This window comes from Ascaphus truei, chromosome 3, assembly GCF_040206685.1.
Source record: "Ascaphus truei isolate aAscTru1 chromosome 3, aAscTru1.hap1, whole genome shotgun sequence".
Classification (NCBI taxonomy): domain Eukaryota; kingdom Metazoa; phylum Chordata; class Amphibia; order Anura; family Ascaphidae; genus Ascaphus; species Ascaphus truei.
In genome coordinates, this window is record NC_134485.1 from 169,645,851 (window position 1) to 169,667,930 (window position 22,080).

The 22,080-nt window shown below is 46.2% G+C and overlaps 1 protein-coding gene across 3 annotated transcripts in view; it reads left to right on the forward strand.

Annotated features, from left to right (window-relative positions):
• KDM6A (lysine demethylase 6A) overlaps positions 1-22,080 on the forward strand; it is a 224,068-nt gene that overhangs the window by 145,150 nt on the left and 56,838 nt on the right. For 2 of the 3 annotated variants that reach the window (XM_075589737.1, XM_075589740.1), the window contains 7 exons: positions 2,680-2,899; positions 3,477-3,611; positions 4,066-4,221; positions 4,695-4,790; positions 7,824-7,925; positions 8,215-8,610; positions 9,453-10,231. In XM_075589737.1, coding sequence (XP_075445852.1) covers positions 2,680-2,899; positions 3,477-3,611; positions 4,066-4,221; positions 4,695-4,790; positions 7,824-7,925; positions 8,215-8,610; positions 9,453-10,231 — 1,884 coding nt within the window. The remainder of the gene's footprint in view (positions 1-2,679; positions 2,900-3,476; positions 3,612-4,065; positions 4,222-4,694; positions 4,791-7,823; positions 7,926-8,214; positions 8,611-9,452; positions 10,232-22,080) is intronic. The other variant, XM_075589739.1, reaches the window with a different exon arrangement.

Genomic DNA, 22,080 nt, shown 5'->3' on the forward strand with positions numbered 1-22,080 from the left:
ATGTATGTATGTATGTATGTCTTTATTTGTATAGCGCCATAAAATGTACATAGCGCTTCACAGTAGTAATACATGTCATATAAATAGCAAATATAAATAACACATCATGGGAATAAGTGCTTCAGACATACTGTAAAAGTAACATTAAGGAAGGAGTCCCTGCTCCGAGGAGCTTACAATCTAATTGGTAGGTAGGGAGAACGTACAGAGACAGTAGGAGGGAATACTAGTAAGTGCGTCTGCAGGAGGCCAAGCTTTGTGTCATGTGTCCATGATTATCCAGTGCTACTCATATGCTTCTTTAAGCAGATGTGTCTTAAGGTGGGTCTTAAAGGTGGATAGCGAGGGGGCTAGTCGGGTATTGAGGGGAAGAGCATTCCAGAGGTGTGGGGCAGAAAGTGAGAAAGGTTTAAGGCGGGAGAGAGCTTTAGATACAAAGGGGGTAGAAAGAAGACATCCTTGAGAAGAACGCAAGAGTCGTGATGGTGCATAGCGAGAAATTAGGGCTGAGATGTAATGAGGGGCAGAAGAATGTAAAGCTTTAAAAGTGAGCAGTAGAATTGAGTGTGAGATACGCGATTTAATCGGAAGCCAGGAGAGTGATTTCAGCAGGGGAGACGCTGAGACAGATTTAGGAAAGAGTAGAGTGATTCTGGCAGCAGTGTTTAGGATAGATTGTAGGGGAGACAGGTGAGAGGTAGGAAGGCCGGACAGCAGGAGGTTGCAGTAATCGAGACGTGAGAGAATGAGGGCCTGAGTCAGAGTTTTAGCAGTTGAGTAACAGAGGAAAGGGCGTATCTTTGTGATATTGCGGAGGAAAAAGCGACAAGTTTTAGAAACGTTTTGAATATGAGAGGAGAATGAGAGAGAGGAATCAAGTGTGACCCCTAGGCAGCGTGCTTGGGCTACTGGGTGAATGATCGTATTTCCAATAACAATGTGGAAGGATGTAGTAGGGCCAGGTTTGGGAGGTAGTATAAGGAGCTCTGTTTTTGCCATGTTAAGTTTCAGTCGGCGGATGGCCATCCAGGATGATTTTCCAGAAAATCCATCAGAGAGATATCAGGAACATTAGGAGTGGCCAAATCAACAGTTTGGTACATTCTGAGAAAAAAAGAACGCACTGGTGAGCTCTGCAACACAAAAAGGCCTGAACGTCCACGGAAGACAAGTGGTGGATGATCGTAGGATCCTTTCCATGGTAAAGAAAAACCCCTTCACAACATCCAGCCAGTGAAGAACACTCTCCACGAGGTAGGCATATCATTATCCAAGTCTACCATAAAGAGAAGACTTCACGAGAGCAAATACAGAGGGTTCACCACAAGGTGCAAACCATTCATAAGCCTCAAGAATAGAAAGGCCAGAGTAGACTTTGCCAAACAATATCTAAAAAAAGCCAGCCCAGTTCTGGAACAACATTCTTTGGACAGATGAAACTAAGATCAACTTGTATCTGAATGATGGGAAGAAAAAAGTATGTTAGAACGGCTCATGATCCGAAGCATACCACATCCTCTGTAAAACACGGTGGAGGCAGTGTGATGGCATGGGCATGCATGGCTTACAATGGCACTGGCTCACTAGTGTTTATTGATGATATGACAGAAGACAGAAGCAGCCGGATGAATTCTGAAGTGTATATGGATATATTGTCTGCTCAGATTCAGCCAAATTCAGCAAAGTTGATTGGACGGCGCTTCACTTTACAGATGGACAATGACCCAAAACATACTGCGAAAGCAACCCAGGAGATTTTTAAGGCAAAGAAGTGGAATATTCTGCAATGGCCGAGTCAATCACCTGATCTGAACCCGATCGAGCATGCATTTCACTTACTGAAGACAAAACTTAAGGCAGAAAGACCCACGAACATACAATAACCGAAGACAGCTGCAGTAAAGGACTGGCAAAGCATCACAAAGAAGGAAACCCAGTGTTTGGTGATGTCCATGCGTTCCAGACTTCAAGCAGTCATTGCCTGCAAAGGATTCTCGTCAAAGTATTACAAATGAACATTTTATTTATGATTGTGTTAATTTGTCCAATTACATTTGAGCCCCTGAAATAAGGGGGCTGTGTATGAAAATGGTTGCAATTCTTAAACTTTTCATACGATATTTTTGTTCAACCCCATGAATTAAAGCTGAAAGTCTGCACTTCTATTGCTTCTCGGTTGTTTCATTTCAAATCCATTGTGGTGGCGTTCAGAGCCCACGTTTTGAAAATTGTGTCAGTGTCCAATTATTTCTGGACCTAACTGTATAAATTTTGGTGAAGGACGAGCAAGATATGATTAAGTTACATCATTCACAGATTTCATTGCAATCATGAGTCCATAAGCGCTTTTCTCGTAATGGTCATGACTGCATCTGATTATATTATCTTAATATGCTTTGTGTATTTATCATTTTGATTTTATGAACATTGCATATCTAGCAAGAAGCTAAATAGAGGTGATAAGTGGCATTTCTAATTTTTTTTAATTTATTTAAAAAAAATTGTTTTTCTGCATTTCTGGCAACTGACACAACTGATGTCTTTTACGGAATTAAAGAAAGACACAAACAAACACCTTGTAAATATGTTATTGTCCAGTCTATAAAGAATGTATGTTACTACTCTGTATTTATGTTGAACAGACTTTTTCATTAAAATATGATTTGTTTTGTATTTCAGTGTGCTATATCAGCAGCAAAACCAGCCTATGGATGCTTTGCAGGCCTACATTTGTGCTGTACAGTTGGATCATGGCCATGCTGCAGCCTGGATGGACTTGGGCACACTTTATGAATCCTGCAACCAGCCTCAGGATGCAATTAAATGCTACCTAAATGCAACGAGGAGCAAAAATTGTAGTAATACCTCTGCACTTGCAGCACGGATTAAGTACTTACAGGTAAAGTTCGCAATACTTAAATTAAAGTGATTGCCCTAAGCATGTCCAAAAACCTCAGGAATGTTAGGTGAGAATGATGTAAAACAAGCTGGTATGTAAATGTGCCATGTTTTTTGTTTCAATAACATTCCGTGTGTGTGTGTGTGTGTGTGTGTGTGTGTGTGTGTGTGTGTGTGTGTGTGTGTGTGTGTGTGTGTGTGTGTGTGTGTTGAAAAGTTTCAAAAGAATGTCATTTCACCCATTTTCTCAATTGTATATTAATGTACACACCTTTTTCATGTTCTGTCTACATTTTAATTTGTCATAGACCTGATTGGAAACAGTGTCAAACAAGTGTGACCTTATCTCTTGTTTGAAGTTTTCAAAAAGCAAAACCGTTTTAACATTCCACGGATCTTGACTTATTCTCACAAAGGTTGATATTCTGGTTACCCTCTATTTTATTTACCTTTCTAAAAATCCAAATTTTAAATATATTCTGTTTTGAAAAGCTCAGTACTTGTTAGGAAGTTGTAGTGGACATGCTCTTACTAAAGTAGGCCTGTGTTAAATTTCCTTTTTACATAATTTTTCCTAGGCTCAGTTGTGTAACCTTCCACAAGGTAGTCTACAGAATAAAACTAAATTGCTTCCTAGTATTGAGGAGGCATGGAGCCTACCAATCCCCGCAGAGCTTACCTCCAGGCAGGGTGCCATGAACTCAGCACAGCAGGTGAGAAGTTGGGTTATGTTCTGCAGATGCCCAGCTTTAAAAATTATTTTCAATCTTTAGTATCAAGTTTCTTTTACTTGAGCACAGGACTGGCTTATATTTTTGTACACCCAAATAAGTGGAATTTAGCGATTATTAAAAAATAATAATAAGGATACATTTCCCCTGTTCTGGGAGTATATTCTGGGTACCAATTAAGAACCTTTGTGGATCTTCATTATTTTGAAGTGTAATCATTTTGGTGGTTATTTAAAAGGATAAGTACACATTTCTCCATCAGTTCGTTTTTTGTTTTTTTTTTGTGTGTTAATGCTGGTATTCATTAATCGGAACCAGCACTTGTGTAGCCACATTGTTTTTTTGTTTTATCTGTTATAAATTACTGAAAAAAGTTCCTGGTAGGGTAACTGACTCTTATTACACCGAACCATCTTTTCTTTCTTATAATTCTTAGGCCTGTAAACCTCATCATCAGAATAATGAATCTGTATTAGGCCTCAGTCAAACACCGATTTCACAGCACTCCTTGCCACTACACATGATTCCTTCTAGCCAGGTAGATGAACTTTCGAGTCCTGCCAAGAGGAAAAGAACATCTAGTCCAGCAAAGGTATTTTGCATAGCAAAAAATAAATAAAATGTATGTGGCTCATGCTGTGTTTTGTTTCCATCAACTTCACTTAAGGATGGAAGAAATTTGGCTATAAAAGATTTTCCATCTTTTAACAGTAACTCAAAATACCACTTGTGGTGTATGTCTCAGGCAGGTCTGCAACCCCGTCTTTCCCCATTAACGCTTAGCATACAATGCTTTCACTGCATCCAGGGATTCTGGGTAATGACATGAAAATAAACACATTGTGTCACTCTTTACTTCTTATCCATCTTTTAAAGAAATTCTCCTTTATTTTAACCACTTCATGTTTAAAGGGATTGTGTTTAAGGCCCAACCAACTGTAGAGTTTCAGAAACAATTGGTCAAGCTTAGTTACTTTGCATGTGGGCAGTTTTATGCGTGTTGAACACACGAACTGTGTTTTTTAAATGTGATTTCAGCGTCTGTTTTTGTTTTCGTCTCAATAGAATGCTTCTGATACATGGAGCAGTGTCAATTCAGTGTCACATACTCCAGCACAGCAACAAGTACATTCGTGGTGTTTGACGCCACAGAAGTTACAGGTATGAGCAATCGGCACGTTTGCAAAAATCACAACATTACTGTAGTCAGGGAGGACAGAATGGAGTGCTGTAGGTAGCCTTTTACTGCACCATCTACATACAGGAAATAAACTAAAATGAATGGGGGTTCTAGATTTAAGATATGTTTAAAGCAGCAGTCCTGCTTTCCTTATTTTTTATTTTTTAATAGGTTTGAAACGTGGAGTCTCAAGAGTTAAACTGCGTTAATTTTAGCTCTGGGGACGCTTCTTGACATATTTACCTTCGTAGGGGATGACGGTAGCAGCTCCGGGCTGTGTGTGGCTAACCTAATGGCGACATAAATGGGCCAATAGGAAGCTGTGACGTTGTTCCTTGCGGCTTTTGTATTGGCCCGCATGACCAGGGGGTTCCCATAGCTGAAATTAACTCTGTTCAGCTCCGGAGACCCCCTGCTTCAATCTTACTTCTTACTATATATTTGTGAAAGCGTCATATGTTTCTATGTCTGTATGTGTCTCCCTGTGTCCCTCCCTGTGTCCCTAGCGGCAATCCCATTGGACCTTGGGCCAGGCCAATGAGATTGCTCCCTTGGTCCGCCCGCCCGCCCCCGCACACCTCTCATTGGCCTGAGGCGGAGTGACGGGCCAACACACACACACACACACACACACACCACCCCACCCCCCCCCCACGCTCTCTTTGCGGCTCTCCCCTCACATAGGCCGCTCCCTCACCCGGCGCTCTCCCCCACCCCACCCCCCCCCTGCCCGCTCTCACCCCCCCTGCTCACCCCCCGCCCCGCTTATCCTCCCCCCCCCCACACAGAGCACGCTCTCTGCGGCTCTCCCCTCACACAGGCCGCTCCCCGTCCCAGAGGCCGCTCCTCCGGCTGTCTCCGCCTCTCCTCCGGCTGTCTCCGCCTCTCCCCGCGGGAAGCACAGCACCTCCTCACCGGAGCGTCTCAGCCTCTCCGCGGAGGAGCCCGAGGTGGAGGAGAGCGGCGGCCGGTACCCGTAGGAACAGGAGCGCGGCCGTGTGCAAGGTGAGTAAACGCAGGGGAGTGGGTTATTAAACGCGTCCAAGACTCACCCTGCCCTTTGCCCCCTCCCTGCCCCCCCCTACCCTCCCAGCCCCCCCCCCCTACCCTCCCTTCCCCCCCTACTCTCCCTGTCCCCCCCTGCCCACCTGCCCTTTGCCCCCTGCCCTCCCTCCCCCTGCCCTTTGCCCCCTGCCCTCCCTCCCCCTGCCCTTTGTCCCCTGCCCTCCCTCCCCCTGCCCTTTGTCCCCTGCCACTCTCCACCTGCCCCTCCTGCCCTTTGCCCCCTGCCCTTTGCCCTCCCTCCCCCTGCCCTTTGCCCCCTGCCCTCCCTCCCCCTGCCCTTTGCCCCCTGCCCTCCCTCCCCCTGCCCATTGCCCCCTGCCCTTTGCCCCCTGCCCTCCCTCCCCCTGCCCTTTGCCCCCTGCCCTCCCTCCCCCTGCCCTTTGCCCCCTGCCCTCCCTCCCCCAGCCCTTTGCCCCCTTCCCCCCTAGCCCTTTGCCCCCTGCCCCCCCTGCCCTGCCCCCTGCCCTCCCTCCCCCTGCCCTTTGTCCCCTGCCACCCTCCACCTGCCCCCCCAGCCCTTTGCCCCCTGCCCCCCTAGCCCTTTGCCCCTCCCTGCCCTTTGCCCCGCCCCTCCCTGCCCTTTGCCCCACCCCTCCCTCCCCTGCCCAACCCGCCCCTCCCTGCAACCCCCCCTGCCCCCACCCCCCCGCCCCTCCCTGCCCCCACCCCCCCGCCCCTCCCTGCCCTCACCCCCCCGCCCCTCCCTGCCATCACCCCCCCGCCCCTCCCTGCCCTTTGCCCCCCGCCCCTCCCTGCCCTTTGCCTCCCTCCCCCGCCCCTCCCTGCCCTTTGCCCCCCCGCCCCCCCCGGCCCTTTGCCCCTCCCTGCCCTTTGCCGCCCCTCCCTGCCCTTTGCCCCCACCCCCGCCCCTCCCTGCCCTTTGCCTCCCCCACCCCTCCCTGCCCTTTGCCCCCCCCGCCCCTCCCTGCTCTTTGCCCTCCCCACCCTTCTACGCCCCTTGGCCCCCCCCCCCGCCCTTCAACGCCCCTCCCCCCCCGCCCTTCCACTCCATGCCCCCTGCCCTTCCACGCCCGGGCAACGCCGTGTATATCAGCTAGTCCTATATACAAAATAAAATTTAAAAAAAGGGAGGGGATGTGTATCGGCCCGTGCACAGCACTTCACCGCAGATTGTGGTCCTGGGAGAGAGGGAGAGTTTGCGACGGGAGGGGGCGTGGTGGGGGTTTTGCAGGGGCTTGGCCATGATCTCACGTGGCTGGTTAGCCATCATTGGCTGAACTGCCAGCGCCTCCGTCGCAAGTTCCCCATACAAAACAATTGTATGTGTGAAATCTTGCAGTACAGCGTGGCTGCTAAATGGGCGCCAACACATGTACTGGGCCCAGATAGATTGGAGGCGGTGCTTGGGCGCACAGCGCACACCGAGGTGTGGATTGTAGAACGCACTGGGACCACAGCCTAATTAAGAATAGGACAATTACAACTATGAGACCGTTTAAAAAAAAAATTCAGAGTTATAAAACGATTTTCCAAAAATCATTATGCTGCAATGCCAACTGTTTGGTCCAGCAAGTCCTGAAATGAGACTGCACCTGTAGTAACTTTTGAAATCAGTTTACACTAAACACTTAACAAATTATCTTTACATGAAAATGTTGACTTTTTAAATAGATCATAATACCTAGACATTTCCAGTTCCCTCATCTTGTCCTAAAGTGGTTATATAACATTTAAAAAAAAAAAACCCGCTTTGTGACCAAGCTTCGAGAGCATACTAAAAAAGCAAACCTGACAATACAGTGTTTGGTTTTACTCGCCATTACTGTTATTAGTACATTTGTTACTTTTTAATCAGAAACGTGGTAAATATTAAGTGTTCTGTTTACATGGAAGGGTGAACTCAAAATTGAAAATCTGTCAACTTCATATTGGTTAGGTATGTGTACAAATCATGGCTCTGTAATGACAAGCTAATGATTTTATTTCAGCACTTGGAACAGCTACGAGCAAACAGGAATAACCTAAATCCAGCACAAAAATTGTTATTGGAGCAGTTGGAGGGTCAGTTTGTCTTGATGCAGCAGCAACAGGTAACCCTTCATGTTAATGTATATTCTCGCTATACATTTATGACATTTATGTTTGACAATAGTTTATCTCTTTAACATGCTTTGCTATTTTTTAATCAAACTGGTAAGACAAATGCCCATACAAATAGCAGGTTAATCTTCTCCAGTAAATATCAATTATTTAAAGTTATAATAGTATTTGAGTTCAATTTGCAATTACTTTAATAAGTCTTCCATAAAGTGCTTTTTTTTTTTTCTTAATCATTAAAGACTGCACTGTAGATGCTTTATTTTGTATTTTGTTAAATAGATGAGACAAATAGGAGCTGCGCAGGTACGATCTACTGGAATAGCTAATGGGCCAACAGCTGACTCATCACTGCCTACAAACTTACTCTCTGGTCAGCAACCTCAAGTTGCGTTAACCAGAGTGCCTAATGTCATTCAGCCTGGAATCCGTCCGGCTTGCCCTGTGCAGCCTGTGGCTAATGGACCCTTTCCAGCAGGCCTAGTTTCCTGCAGTACCACAGGGACGATGGGTAGTACAGACACTATGTTGATAGGCAATAATCATATAACGGGAAGTGGAAGTAATGGAAACGTGCCTTACCCGCAGAGAAACTCTCTCGCTCTACCTCATAACCGCACAAACCTGACCAGCAGCGCAGAGGAGCCGTGGAAAAACCAACTATCTAACTCCACTCAGGTAATTAGCCTTGTTCTAATAATCTCAAATTTAAAGCACATTAATGTAAAGTGGTTGCATAAACAGATTAGACTTTAATCTGTCCGTCAAAAACCTTTACCAATGCTAGACCACTTGAGACGGAAAAACTTGCACGGCTTCGGGTTTTAAAAAAAAGGAAAGTTCATATGGCGTTTATAATTTTTTTTTAAATTAATTTATCTGTGTAATTTGTTTCCTTGGTAAGAATGAATCACCCATAAAGTACTGCTTTACTTCTTTGTATCTTGCAGGGTGGGGGAGGGTGGCTGGTTTGTATTGGTCCGCTGAATTCAAGTGCATCGACTTCCTACAGTATGTTTGGCTGTTATCATAATTTGCAAACAAAGCTGTAACAATTAACAGATTATTAAATTATCAGCTCACTCGATGTATTAAACATTCCACTGTCTTTAGTTCACTGTCATCCTACGGCTGCTGTTTAAAAAAAAAAATTTTAATTACTATTTTACTTTGATTTCAAAATCCTGATGTCTTTGTTGTATAATTTATTAGTCACATGCAAAGCGCATTAGAGCTAGTTAAGAAACGTGAACAAAATTAAATTATCTGCAAGTAAATTGCATTAATAGGGTTTATAATGTTCTCTGTTCCAGAAAATTCATTTTTACTTAATAAAAAGCTCATTCTTAACAGTTTATACAAAATACTTTATTCAGTGCATGGATATGCAGGAATTATACAGTCACGTTACATACTGACCTAATGTTTGTCCAGAAAGTATCCCAAATACAATGGATGATGAGGGATGTTACTCAGAATCAGTAACATGTTGGAAAACCCATTTTCTTCCCTTTCTTTAGGGGCTTCATAAAGGTCAGAGTTCACATTCGGCAGGTCCTAATGGTGAACGACCTCTTTCTTCCACTGGGCCTTCCCAGCATCTCCAAGCAGCTGGCACTGGTATTCAAAATCAGGTTGGACATCCTACCATGCCTAGCAATTCAGTAACACAGGGGGCTGCTCTCAATCACCTCTCCTCTCGCACTGCTACCTCAGGTGGACAACAAGGCATTATCTTAACCAAAGAGAGCAATCCTTCAGGAAATGGATCTATAGTGCCTGAAACAAGCAGGCGTTCTGAAGGGACACCTAACAGCACTGCCGGTGTAGAGGGACTTCCTAATCATGTCCATCAGATGACGGCAGATACTGTTCATAGCCCTAGCCATGGAGATTCAAAGTCACCAGGTTTACTTAGTTCAGACAATCCTCAGCTCTCTGCCTTGTTGATGGGAAAAGCCAATAACAATGTGGGTACTGGAACCTGTGACAAAGTCAATAATATTCATCCAGCTGTTCATATAAAAAACGAGAATTCTGTTGCCTCCTCCCCATCTTCAGCCATTTCCACAGCAACACCTTCTCCAAAATCTACGGAACAGACTATGACAAACAGTGTTATCAGCCTTAACAGTCCTCACAGTAGACTCGATACAGTAAATGGAGAGGGATTGGAGGACTCTCTTAGCCCCAGAAAGAAGGACCCTCCTTTAATTAGCCACAAACCAAGTCCTCAGAACATACCATCCATGTCTGTATCCATATATCCCAGTTCAACAGAAGTTTTAAAAGCATGCCGGTGAGTAAAAACTTTCCTTTTCTTAACTTTAACGCGTCAAAACCTGATTTGTATTTTAAAGTGAACATTTCAACGAGAATAGTTGACATTGATTTACCGTACATGGTACCTGGTTTGATTGATTGAAAAGTGAACTAGTGGAAAGTTAAAAATGTGCGCCACAGATAATGTATTAGCAAAGCCAAGATATATACTGTAGTAGTGCATCACTTGGTATCATTAGGCTTGTCAGACAGGATTACCGTTGCGGAAGCTTTCGTCTCACTCTACTGGTTTGTATATATACATTGTATCAAGTCTGCGATTCAGCCAGTCTACATTTTTCTCTCTCTCAAACTTTATAAACAAAAAAAATCTAGTGTGTTTTAAGACTTAAAGCTGCATACCAAGCAATATCCTACATGTTTTTTTTTTAATATAAATAAATCAGTTCTGTATCAGTATGAGAAAACTTGTAGCATTTTTTTAAGACGCCCTGAAAGACATTTGAATGTATTATAATGTGACAATAATTTTTAGTTTCTATAGCAACCACTTAAGTCACATCCCCTTCCTCTTTTGAAACAGGCTCTGGCTCACCCCTTTTTGAGCTCTGCCCCCTCTAGCAGTGCACCAATTGTATCTAGTGACTGCCTGGTCACATGATCTTCCCCACAGAACTTTGCATTTTTGGTCCTCTTCTACTGCACTGACGGCCATTTAGTGAACCCCGGAGCTGAATCTTCACTGATTGATTGGCAACTTAGCTAATTACTTATCATTGTGTGGATTGTATTGATGCAAATATTGGGGGGGGAATAAATAATAATATAATAAAATAACGGCAGCTTGGACTACTGCTTTAATAGACTGAAATTGTCACCCGTCTTTGTATGACCTACCAATAAATAAGTAATTTGCCATCTTTAAAACATAAAGTACCTTTTAGCTAAAAAAAATTTGGGGATGAAATAAAATAGTACTAAAACCAAGCAGAAGGGGACGTCTGCTTTCTCTTTGTAAAATGTATTTATCTATTGACCAATTTTGTTTCCATACTGACAGCTGAGTGTCTGTACTGACATACTTTGTACAGAATGTATCAGTACAAATAGAGATTTAAGTAAATTATTAAGCTCTAGCTATTTAAAAGCAGGCTGCACTCCAATTACGAAAATGGAATCTAAATGTTTTCATGTAAGGTAATAATTTTTGTGTGATTTTAAGATATTAAGTAAGGACTAAAGGACTTATCATCAATGTGTTATGAGTGGGATCAGTAAATGTGCACTTAATTTTGGAGTGGTTGGCAGACTTCCAGATACCTTAATATTCTATTGGGAAAATAATTATTTGGATAACGGTGACACTCTTGTCAACTCTTATAACTCTATCCTCCCCTCCTCTATTGATCTACATGCCCCTTGCCGGCTCCTGCACACCTGTCTCTCTAACCCACAGCCTTGGCTAAATTCACAAGCACACTACGTTCACACATGCACTCCCTCTGAACGCCTATGGAGGAAATCTCACACCCATGATGATTTTCTGCACTATAAATTTCTCCTGTTTTTAATTCTGGTCTCTAAGGCCAAACAACACTACTTTTACTCAATCAACAACACTCACAAATCCAATCCACGCCATATTTTCTCTATTTGGCATATTTTCTCTTCTTCGACCTTCTCCCACTTAACATCCTTTCTTCACTTCTCCTCAAGCCTTTGCAGACCATTTTAAAGGCAAGGTGGATCCTATCAATAATGAGATTCTTTGTGTCCCTTCCCCCTCCTCTCTGCTTCTACCAAGGCCACCTTCTTCCACCCATGGCTCCTTTTCGCCTGTTAGTTGGAAGTTTCTAAACTGATTTTCTGTTCTCCCTCTACCACATGTCCCTCTTGATCCCATCCCCTTACACCATATCAGAACTCTTAACTCCGGTTTCAGTCCCCACTCTCGTCCATATCTTCAATTCCTCCCTGCCCTCTGTCACCTTCTCATCCTCCTTTAGGCTGCGGCCCCACTAGCACTGACCACGCTCATGCTTGAGAGCAGTAACGTCACCAGCTCTCCAAGCATGAGCGCCGGGAGTCCTGGCTATGTTGCAAGCGCGGGGGGGGGGGCTTGTCGCGTGCGCTTCAAACTGACTTTTTTTGGCGCCAAGCTTGGGAGAGCGTGCGAGTGCGCGCACCGCGTGAGTGGGGACGGGACAATTTGAATTGCCGAAACTAAACTAAACAAGCGCTGCGTGCTCAGCGCTAGTGTGGCCGCAGCCTTAAGCATGCAATGGTCACACCTATTCTCAAATACACCCTAGACCAGTGATTTCCAACCTTTTTTGTTTGGAGGAACCCTTGAAGTATTTAAAAAAAATCTCGGGGAACCCCTATCTGGTTGACACATAATAGGTTTGACCGGGGTTAGTCACAAAATGTCACACCTCACGAGCCACCTCTATTTCCCACAATCTACCCATGTATTTCTCTCCCATCCGTCTCACTAACTCTCCCCCCCTCCCGCCTTGCATGTATTTATCTCTTACGTTTCACTCTTCCTCCCTCACTCCCTCCCGCCTCCCTTCTCTCACTCGCCCCAACCTTCCGTCAATGACCCCACTCTCACTCAATCCACCATTCAAAATACATACCAAAAAACCCATAGGAGCAACCCCTGAGACTGCTTCAAGGAGCCCCATGGTTCCACGGAATCCTGGTTGGGAATCACTGCCCTAGACCTTAAATGCCTAATCAACTACCACCCTGTATCCCTCCTGCCTTTTGCCTCCAAACTGCTAGAATGTCTTGTGTGCTCCCTTATGATCCACTTTCTTAATTCTCATGCCCTCCTGGACCCTTTAGCTAAACAAAGATAATATGCTGCACACCACAATCAAACAATGCATTCAATATTACCGGTGCTGCTGGTTCAAGGGCTACCTGTCCTGGTAATCCTGATCTGAACTGTAGATAAGGAAGATCCAACGCACAACGGATTTGCTTAATAGAAAATGTATTGTGCCACACAACATTTCGAACGTAAGGTCTTTATTAAGTGACAGGCTCCTGGACCCTTTACACTCTGGCTTTCATACAGCTCATGATGAGGAGTATGGGAGATAGCCCCCATGTGTGTGCTCAAATACTATGCAGATGGCGTGGATATAATGATGGTATATTGCGAATAGTGGGGACAGGAATATATAGTCTATGAAGACCTTTCACCGTGTGGGACAGGCATGAATGATGAATACATGAATTGTCCCAGTCACGTATATACAGTGCAGAGTGCAGCCAGCATTGGAGAGTAAGGTGTCAGATGTATATCTGTTTAGTGTCTACACCTGGAGCCGTATAGATATTGTTCCGCCTCTCCTTTAAGAACAAACATGACGCTGTCAGGCTATAATAAGCTCCATGTTATTTCTATATTCAAAACGGTATATACAAAGACTTGCTCACCCACTCTGATGTAGCATGGAGACCACAACCGCCGGACTCCACATAGGCTGCACTGCCGTTTCTTGTGCTGCTGGTTCTTGTGTACTTGGAGTGTGTTGTGGCAGCCGGGACTGTCGATGTATCTATGACGTCAGTGATCGCGACGCTCCCCCACAAGAATTCCTTCCGGGTCTCCGTTAACTCACTGGAAAAGTAAAGCTGGTAACTGCACCACAGAGTCTGACAAATAAAGCAAATAAGTCCATTGAACATACCAGGAGGGTATACTGTACTCACATTCTGGTTGTCTGAAAAACCTAATAAAAATCTGAAATGACAGAAAAAAACATAATTAGGATGGATGCAGAAAACCCTTCTGGATACATAGGTTAGATACAATGTCGTCTAAGGGGCTGAATGAAGACATTGATGTGTGGGTGTTGCAGGGTACATGCAACCACACGCGGGGTTTCTGGATAAGGCTTATTTATTGAGCCTTAAAAATACAGCACACAAAAACAAAACAGCTTATTTTCAGCATAAAAAACAAAAGCTTCTTTTCAGCATACAAAAAACACAGACAATTCCTCCAACATGCATTTTGAAGACAGACCTTATAGCAGTAATCTACTTCAGCATTTCAGTCCTATCTCTTGACCAGACAGCCTCCACGGCTGAGCGGCAGAGAGGGTGGGGCACAGCTGTTCTGGCTACTCCCCTGAAACTCAGACAGCCCATTGACGTCTCTCTCCTCCCCCCCTCCCCGACACAGACCCCATTGAGAGGAGGGACGGGCAAAGTCTAGAAACTCTCCCCTCGCTCCATCTCAGCCCTCGTGCTCCCGCCTCCGGTCTCACATTTCCTACCCTCCCTCACCCTGTACTAGTGCCTTTGCCCGTGCGGAGGCGCGCGCAGCCGTGACGTCACCCGCTTGAAGTGGGTGCGTTGTTTGGCCATGGTACGCGCGCCGTCCGTGGGCGTGTCTAGGAGCGTGCCAGTGACATCACGAAGCTGGTTCGCCCTCATTGGGCGAACCGCTAACGTGACCGGTCTATCGCGCTGAGAAATCAGTTTATCTGATTTCTCACACAATGCACAACCCCTCCTGCTTCCGAGCGGACGCGCCAGCACACCGCATGGACATGAACACTGTTCGCTCAGCGTACGGACGCCTCCACACGGTCTGCAGTACCATGGCTCCAGCCCAAGTGGCGTGCAGTGACTTAGTATGTCACAGCTACGGTCGGTCACAGCATCATGAACCCGCTTTGATGTCGCACATGAAAAGAATAATCAGGTGCACTGCAGCCAGTCAAGTCGGTGACTTGACAGGGCAAATCACTACAGGGCTGCTTAGTCTGAAGTACAGGGGGAGGGGAGGTAAAGAAAGATTGAAGGCGGGAGAGAGGAGAGCGCCTGCGTTTTTCTCTCTCATCCCTGTACAGACAGTGACCCAGTCACTGCCACCCACCCAGTCACTGTCTCCCACCCACCCTGTCACTGTCTCCCACCCACCCTGTCACTGTCTCCCACCCACCCTGTCACTGTCACCCACCCACCCAGTCACTGTCACCCAGTCACTGTCACCCACCCAGTCCCTGTCACCCAGTCACTGTCACCCTGTCACCCAGTCACTGTCACCCAGTCACTGTCTCCCACCCACCCAGTCACTGTCTCCCACCCACCCAGTCACTGTCTCCCACCCACCCAGTCACTGTCTCCCACCCACCCAGTCACTGTCACCCACCCAGTCACTGTCACCCACCCACACAGTCACTGTCACCCACCCACTGTTAGTCACTGTCACCCACCCAGTCCCTGTCACCCACCCAGTCCCTGTCACCCACCCAGTCACTGTCACCCACCCAGTCACTGTCACCCTGTCACCCACCCAGTCACTGTCTCCCACCCAGTCACTGTCTCCCACCCAGTCACTGTCTCCCACCCAGTCACTGTCTCCCACCCAGTCACTGTCTCCCACCCAGTCACTGTCTCCCACCCAGTCACTGTCTCCCACCCAGTCACAGTCTCCCACCCAGTCACTGTCTTCCACCCAGTCACTGTCTTCCACCCAGTCACTGTCACCCACCCAGTCACTGTCACCCACCCAGTCACTGTCACCCACCCAGTCACTGTCACCCACCCAGTCACTGTCACCCACCCAGTCACTGTCACCCACCCAGTCACTGTCACCCACCCACCCATTCACTGTCACCTACCCACCCATTCACTGTCACCCACCCACCCATTCACTGTCACCCACCCACCCATTCACTGTCACCCACCCACCCATTCACTGTCACCCACCCACCCATTCACTGTCACACACCCACCCAGTCACTGTCACACACCCACCCAGTCACTGTCACCCACCCACCCAGTCACTGTCACCCACCCACCCAGTCATTGTCACCCACCCAACCAGTCACTGTCTCCCAGTCACTGTCTCCCACCCACCCAGTCACTGTCTCCCACCCAGTCACTGTCTCCCACCCAGTCACTGTCTCCCACCCAGTCACTGTCTCCCACCCAGTCACTGTCTCCCACCCAGTCACTGTCTCCCACCCAGTCACTGTCTCCCACCCAGTCACTGTCTCCCACCCACCCAGTCACTGTCTCCCACCCACCCAGTCACTGTCTCCCACCCACCCAGTCACTGTCTCCCACCCACCCAGTCACTGTCTCCCACCCAGTCACTGTCTCCCACCCAGTCACTGTCTCCCACCCAGTCACTGTCTCCCACCCAGTCACTGTCTCCCACCCAGTCACTGTCTCCCACCCAGTCACTGTCTCCCACCCAGTCACTGTCTCCCACCCAGTCACTGTCTCCCACCCAGTCACTGTCTCCCACCCAGTCACTGTCTCCCACCCAGTCACTGTCTCCCACCCAGTCACTGTCTCCCACCCAGTCACTGTCTCCCACCCAGTCACTGTCTCCCACCCAGTCACTGTCTCCCACCCAGTCACTGTCTCCCACCCAGTCACTGTCTCCCACCCAGTCACTGTCTCCCACCCACCCAGTCACTGTCACCCAGTCACTGTCTCCCACCCAGTCACTGTCTCCCACCCACCCAGTCACTGTCACCCAGTCACTGTCTCCCACCCAGTCATTGTCTCCCACCCAGTCACTGTCTCCCACCCAGTCATTGTCTCCCACCCAGTCACTGTCTCCCACCCACCCACCGTCATACACCCAAAGGGGGAGAGTGATGTGAGCTGCAAGGGGGGAGAGTGATGTGAGCTGCAAGGGGGGAGAGTGATGTGAGCTGCAAGGGGGGAGAGTGATGTGAGCTGCAAGGGGGGAGAGTGATGTGAGCTGCAAGGGGGGAGAGGGATGTGAGCTGCAAGGAGGGAGGGGGATGTGAGCTGCAAGGGGGGAGAGGGATGTGAGCTGCACGGGGGGAGAGGGATGTGAAGTGCAGGGGGGGTGGGATGTGTGTGATGTGCAGGGGGGTATTGTGTGTTTGATGTGGAGGGGGGTATTATGTGTGTGGGTGAGGGGGAGAGATGGGGGTATGAGAGATAGATGGGGAGTATCGCAAAGGTTGATAGTGTTGGTTTCTGGGGGAGATATGAGGATGATGATGAAGGGTGCTGGGGGAGATATGAGGATGATGAGGGGTGCTGGGGGAGATATGATGATGATGATAGGTGCTGGAGGAGAGATGATGATGATGATTTTACCCGTGCGGCCCAATTTTTTTTTCCTTGGAGCAGTACGGCCCTTCGCACTTTACGAGTTGTGCAGGCCTGGTGTAATGGTTTTCTATTTATTTAATGTTGTAAACACTTAAGGGAGGGGGAGTGGGGGGAAGAGAAAGGTTAACCCTCGCAACAGCCTGACTGGAGGTGCTACAATCAGGGGCAATGTAAAATGCACAACAAAAGAAAAAGAAACCCCTATAATGAGAGCACTCTAAACAAAATTCATCCACTGATATCATAAGAGGAATCAAGTATTGTAATGAATTGATGAATTATTTAAAATAATCTTTATTGGGAGATACCTCAAACTTAAAATAATGCAGGTAAGTGAACCTATGCCTCCTCTGAGGCTAGCATATAATCTAAAGTGCGAATTAAAATGAAGTGGGTATAAATTGGTGTATAGAGCCCCAATATATCGTATAAGTGGGACTATAAAGCCATCACGTATAATTACAGAAGCACATCTGAATTAGTGTAGCTAATCACCAGACAATACTCTGCACAGGTCACTTATTAACCATTCAGAGTCTGGTGATTCAACAAAGTAGAAATTGTAGAGGAATAATAGTAGCTTAGTGCACTCCAAAAGATGCAAAACAAATACTTTATTATGATTACTCTATCCACAATTTCAAATCATTTTCACAAAAACATGATTTGTTAGCTTTAGTTGAGACCCCTTACAAAACATTGATCTGATCAGGGTTCACACAATGGCCCCGAAACTTAATAATTCTATACTCTCATGGAGCTCCCTACGGGAGGGGAAAAAAACACCATTATTTTACAATCATCAAAATCCGCTAACAAATGTTGTTTTTTTGCACATGCTTTCAAATTCCAGATAGAATAACAGTATGTATTTACCTATTAATGCTCTATAAAGAAGTAGCAAGACTTGCTGCCTTCGGCGCCGCGGATGAACAAGCAAATGTCTGCGGTGCAGGGGACAGTGCCTGCTGCATTTGAGGGATCCATGCTCCTGAATGGAACCCTCGCACCGATAATCTTTAAGTGTAACCGCGCATGGCCGTGACACTGAAGATGTTAGGATTCTTACATCTGTATATTGTGACTGGGAATGTTGTAAGCTCCCTTTTGACCATATTGCATCCGCCTCAATTGCTTTTGTTTTGTCTGCAATGTTTTTGAAGTGAAACTTCTTTACCGGCGCCTACAGGGAAAATTCTCGTGTTGTCAAGAAATGTATTTTTGTGTCAATTTCTATACTATCACTTGGAATACATTATATAATATTGACTTATGATAACTAAAGTAATATACATATATTTTGGATTGTACAGTATCTACTGTAAATGCTGTTACACTCCAAAGTCTTTAATTCAATGTAAATGATAAAAATCAAAACAGTTTGTAACAAAACGCAAAGAAGTTTGACTTGGAAAGCGCGTGCTCGGTACACACACCCCTTTTTTTATGATCATTACAGTTACTATATTATATTAATGTATATAAAATTCATGTGTTATATGTTTAAACACTTTGCATCTCTTCCACGTCTGGGTTTTTAATGATAAATGATAGGTTTCTAAGATTATTGCTATTTACACTTCTATATTTATACTCACTGGGAATTCCTGTAATAACCGTGTTCCTTTTGTTTGTATATGTGTAAACAGACCGCGGGGGTAGTGGTGTCTGTGTGTGTCTCTCCCGGCTCTGCGTCTGTACAGGGGAGTATTTCTGGTCTCAGCGATATTGTCCTCATGTGTGAATACCAGACTGTGCCTGTCCGGGTCTGGTGTCACTTCCCATTTACATGTAATAAGATGAGGTTGGACGTAAGATTTCTTGTTCTAAAATATCAGACTAAAATGTATTCAGTTTTTAAGCGATTAAACCAGTGATTTTCAACTTTTTTTGGTTAAGGAACCCCAGCATTCGATTGTGACATTCTGGGGAACCCAACCCCCCCCCCCCCCCCCCCCCCACACCCGTCTCTCGCACCCCTTGCCCCCCGTCTCTCCTCCCTCACGTTCCCCCTCACACACACTCCCTTATACTTACTCTCCCCCTTCCTCTTTTATACACACACACTCCCCCTCTCGCTTACACACAGACACACAAGCACACACCGCTGAGAGCGCACACTCTCTTACCTGATCCTTCCTCTCCTTCCTCTCCCTCCTGTCAGCCGGAAGTTGATGCGACTTCTGGTGCCGGCAGGAGCAGGGAGAGGAAGGATAGCAGTGAGCAGGCGGCTGCTGCTGAACTCGGGAACTGCCAGGTTACTGCTACGCGGGGTGCGCAACGCTGCCAGGCCTTTGACAGCATGGGAGAGTTGTCCCAGCACTCTTTCCCCCTCTCCCCCCCCCCCCCTCTCGATTAAAGAGCAAAGCATTCAGAAAGGTCATTTGTGATGAAAGTACCTAGGCACCTATTGAAAAGCAGGATTTTTACAGTAGGTAACATTACTCACAAATTCTGCATTACTGGAAAAAGTATATTTCTGGGTAAAGGCAACTTTAAACAAACAAAAACTGTTTCAAAATGTCCTTAATTTTGACTAACACCAGTGGCAGTAAGACCATAGTTATCTGCTATTGGGGTAAAGTAGATCGTAAATCAGATCAAGCCCCTTACATAGTACCACATTAATAGTCCAGACCTCCAGTGAATTAGAAGAGTTGCAAACTAAATGACAACCGGCGCCAGAAACAAATATCAAGTTATGGAATCTGACCATACATGAATGTCCAGTCTGGATAATCCGGGAATCTTGGGATGTACCACAGGAACAGTCTCACAAGACAAGCAAGATTTCACAGAGCATTTGGGATAGTCTCTATCCAAAGCAGCTGGCTACAGGTGGCTGTAACGGTTGTCCCTCCAGGGTACTCACACCGACATCATCCGTGTAGGAGGTCTGATGCTCCCGCGTTCTCGTGGTCCATGGCGGTAGTGGATGCGTGCACAACGCGTAAGTACTTGGAAGGGCTCAGCTTTCCTCAATCGTGATCGCGTTTCACAGGATCAACTGCGGTGAATGCCTTCACCACCGACCTTACGCGTTTCGTGAAACGTCACTTTCAAGTACTTCAGTGTTACGCACGCATGCGCGACCACGAGAACGCGGGAGCATCAGACCTACACTGATGATGTCGGTGTGAGTACCCTGGAGGGACATTTCCAGCAGCTGTAGTGGATTGAGGAGAACGCGGGAGGTATCCGATTTTATACACGGACGGCGTCGGTGTGAGGGACAACCGGTAGCCAGCTGTTTTGGATAGAGACTATCCCAAATGCTCTGTGAAATCCTGCTTGTCTTGTGAGACTGTTCCTGTGGTTCATCCCAAGATTCCCGGATTATACAGACTGAAAATTCATGTATGGTCAGATTCCAGAACTTGATATTTTTTTTCTGGCGCCAGATTTTATTTGTTGTCATTTTGTCTGACTTGTTCGGTCAGCTCTTAAACATTGCCGCTTAAATTTACAACTTGTAATTGTGCTGTTCATCATCCACTAATTTTGGCCACACAACATGATGGTACCATCGCTTCAGGGTAGTTTGGGGACTCTTGTCCAGTTTATTTTTAATTTATTTCAGTTGATGAGAATCTAGTCTGAACAATTGCGGTGTGCCCGCATGAATTTACCTTTTGCTATCCCCCTGAACAATGTTTTTGGGTGGCAGCTGCTCGCCCTGAGAAAGGTGTTACGTGAGTTGGGTTTGCGAAAGATGTCTGTCTGAATGGTGAGTGCAGTGTCAATGTATAAACAAAGATCTAAAAAATGTATATGGTGATAATGGAAAGTGTAGGTGAATTTTAAATGATGGTGATTGTGATTAAGTGAGTGAATATATTCAAGAAGAGTGGAGACATCACCTTCCCAAATAAGATCGTCGATCAAACGTTTATAAAACAATGTGCTCCCTACTTTCATTCATATCTCCAAACACGTGGAACGACTCCCACCATCCCATGAAGAGATCGGTGTAGGAAGGGGCAAAACTAGTGCCCATCGCTGTTCCATGTGTTTGGAGATAATGAATACCATCAAACAAGAAAAAGTTGTGAGTGAGGAGAAAGTGCATAAAATCAAGAATGAAAGTGGTAAGTGCAGGTGAGAGGTCAGACTGTGCAAGAAAGTGGCGGGCAGCTGCCAAGCCCTGCTCATGAGAGATAGCCGTGTATAAAGATGTTACATCAAGCGTAACCCATATAAGGTTACGCTTCCATGTGATACCCTCAATTTGTGTGAGCAGAACTCAGTCTAAAATATAAGACGGCAATGTTCTGACGAGTGGTTGAAGAAAAAAGTCCACGTACCGTGAAACAGCATCTTCCAAAGATTCAATGCTGGAGATGATAGGTCTCCCCGGAGGGGAGATCAGCATTTTGTGAATCTTTGGGAGATGGTGAAACACGGCCGTGGTAGGGGTGGCATTGAACAGGTAATTGGTGTCATTCTCATCGAGGATTCCCAACATGGAACCCTCATCACGTAGCTCTATGAGCTCCTGCTGGAACCTCCGTGTGGGATCGGATGGTAGAGCAGCATAGGAATTGACATAACTGTGCTGGCGCATTGCCTCCCTGTAATAATCATCCCTATGCTGCACCACTACTGCACCCCCCTTATCTGCACTCTTGATCACCAGTGATTTTATTTATTTTCAAGTCCCTAAGGGCCAAAAGTTCTCCCTTGGTTAGATTCCCTGTGTACTTTTTGTTAGATGGAATACGAAATTAAAACCTT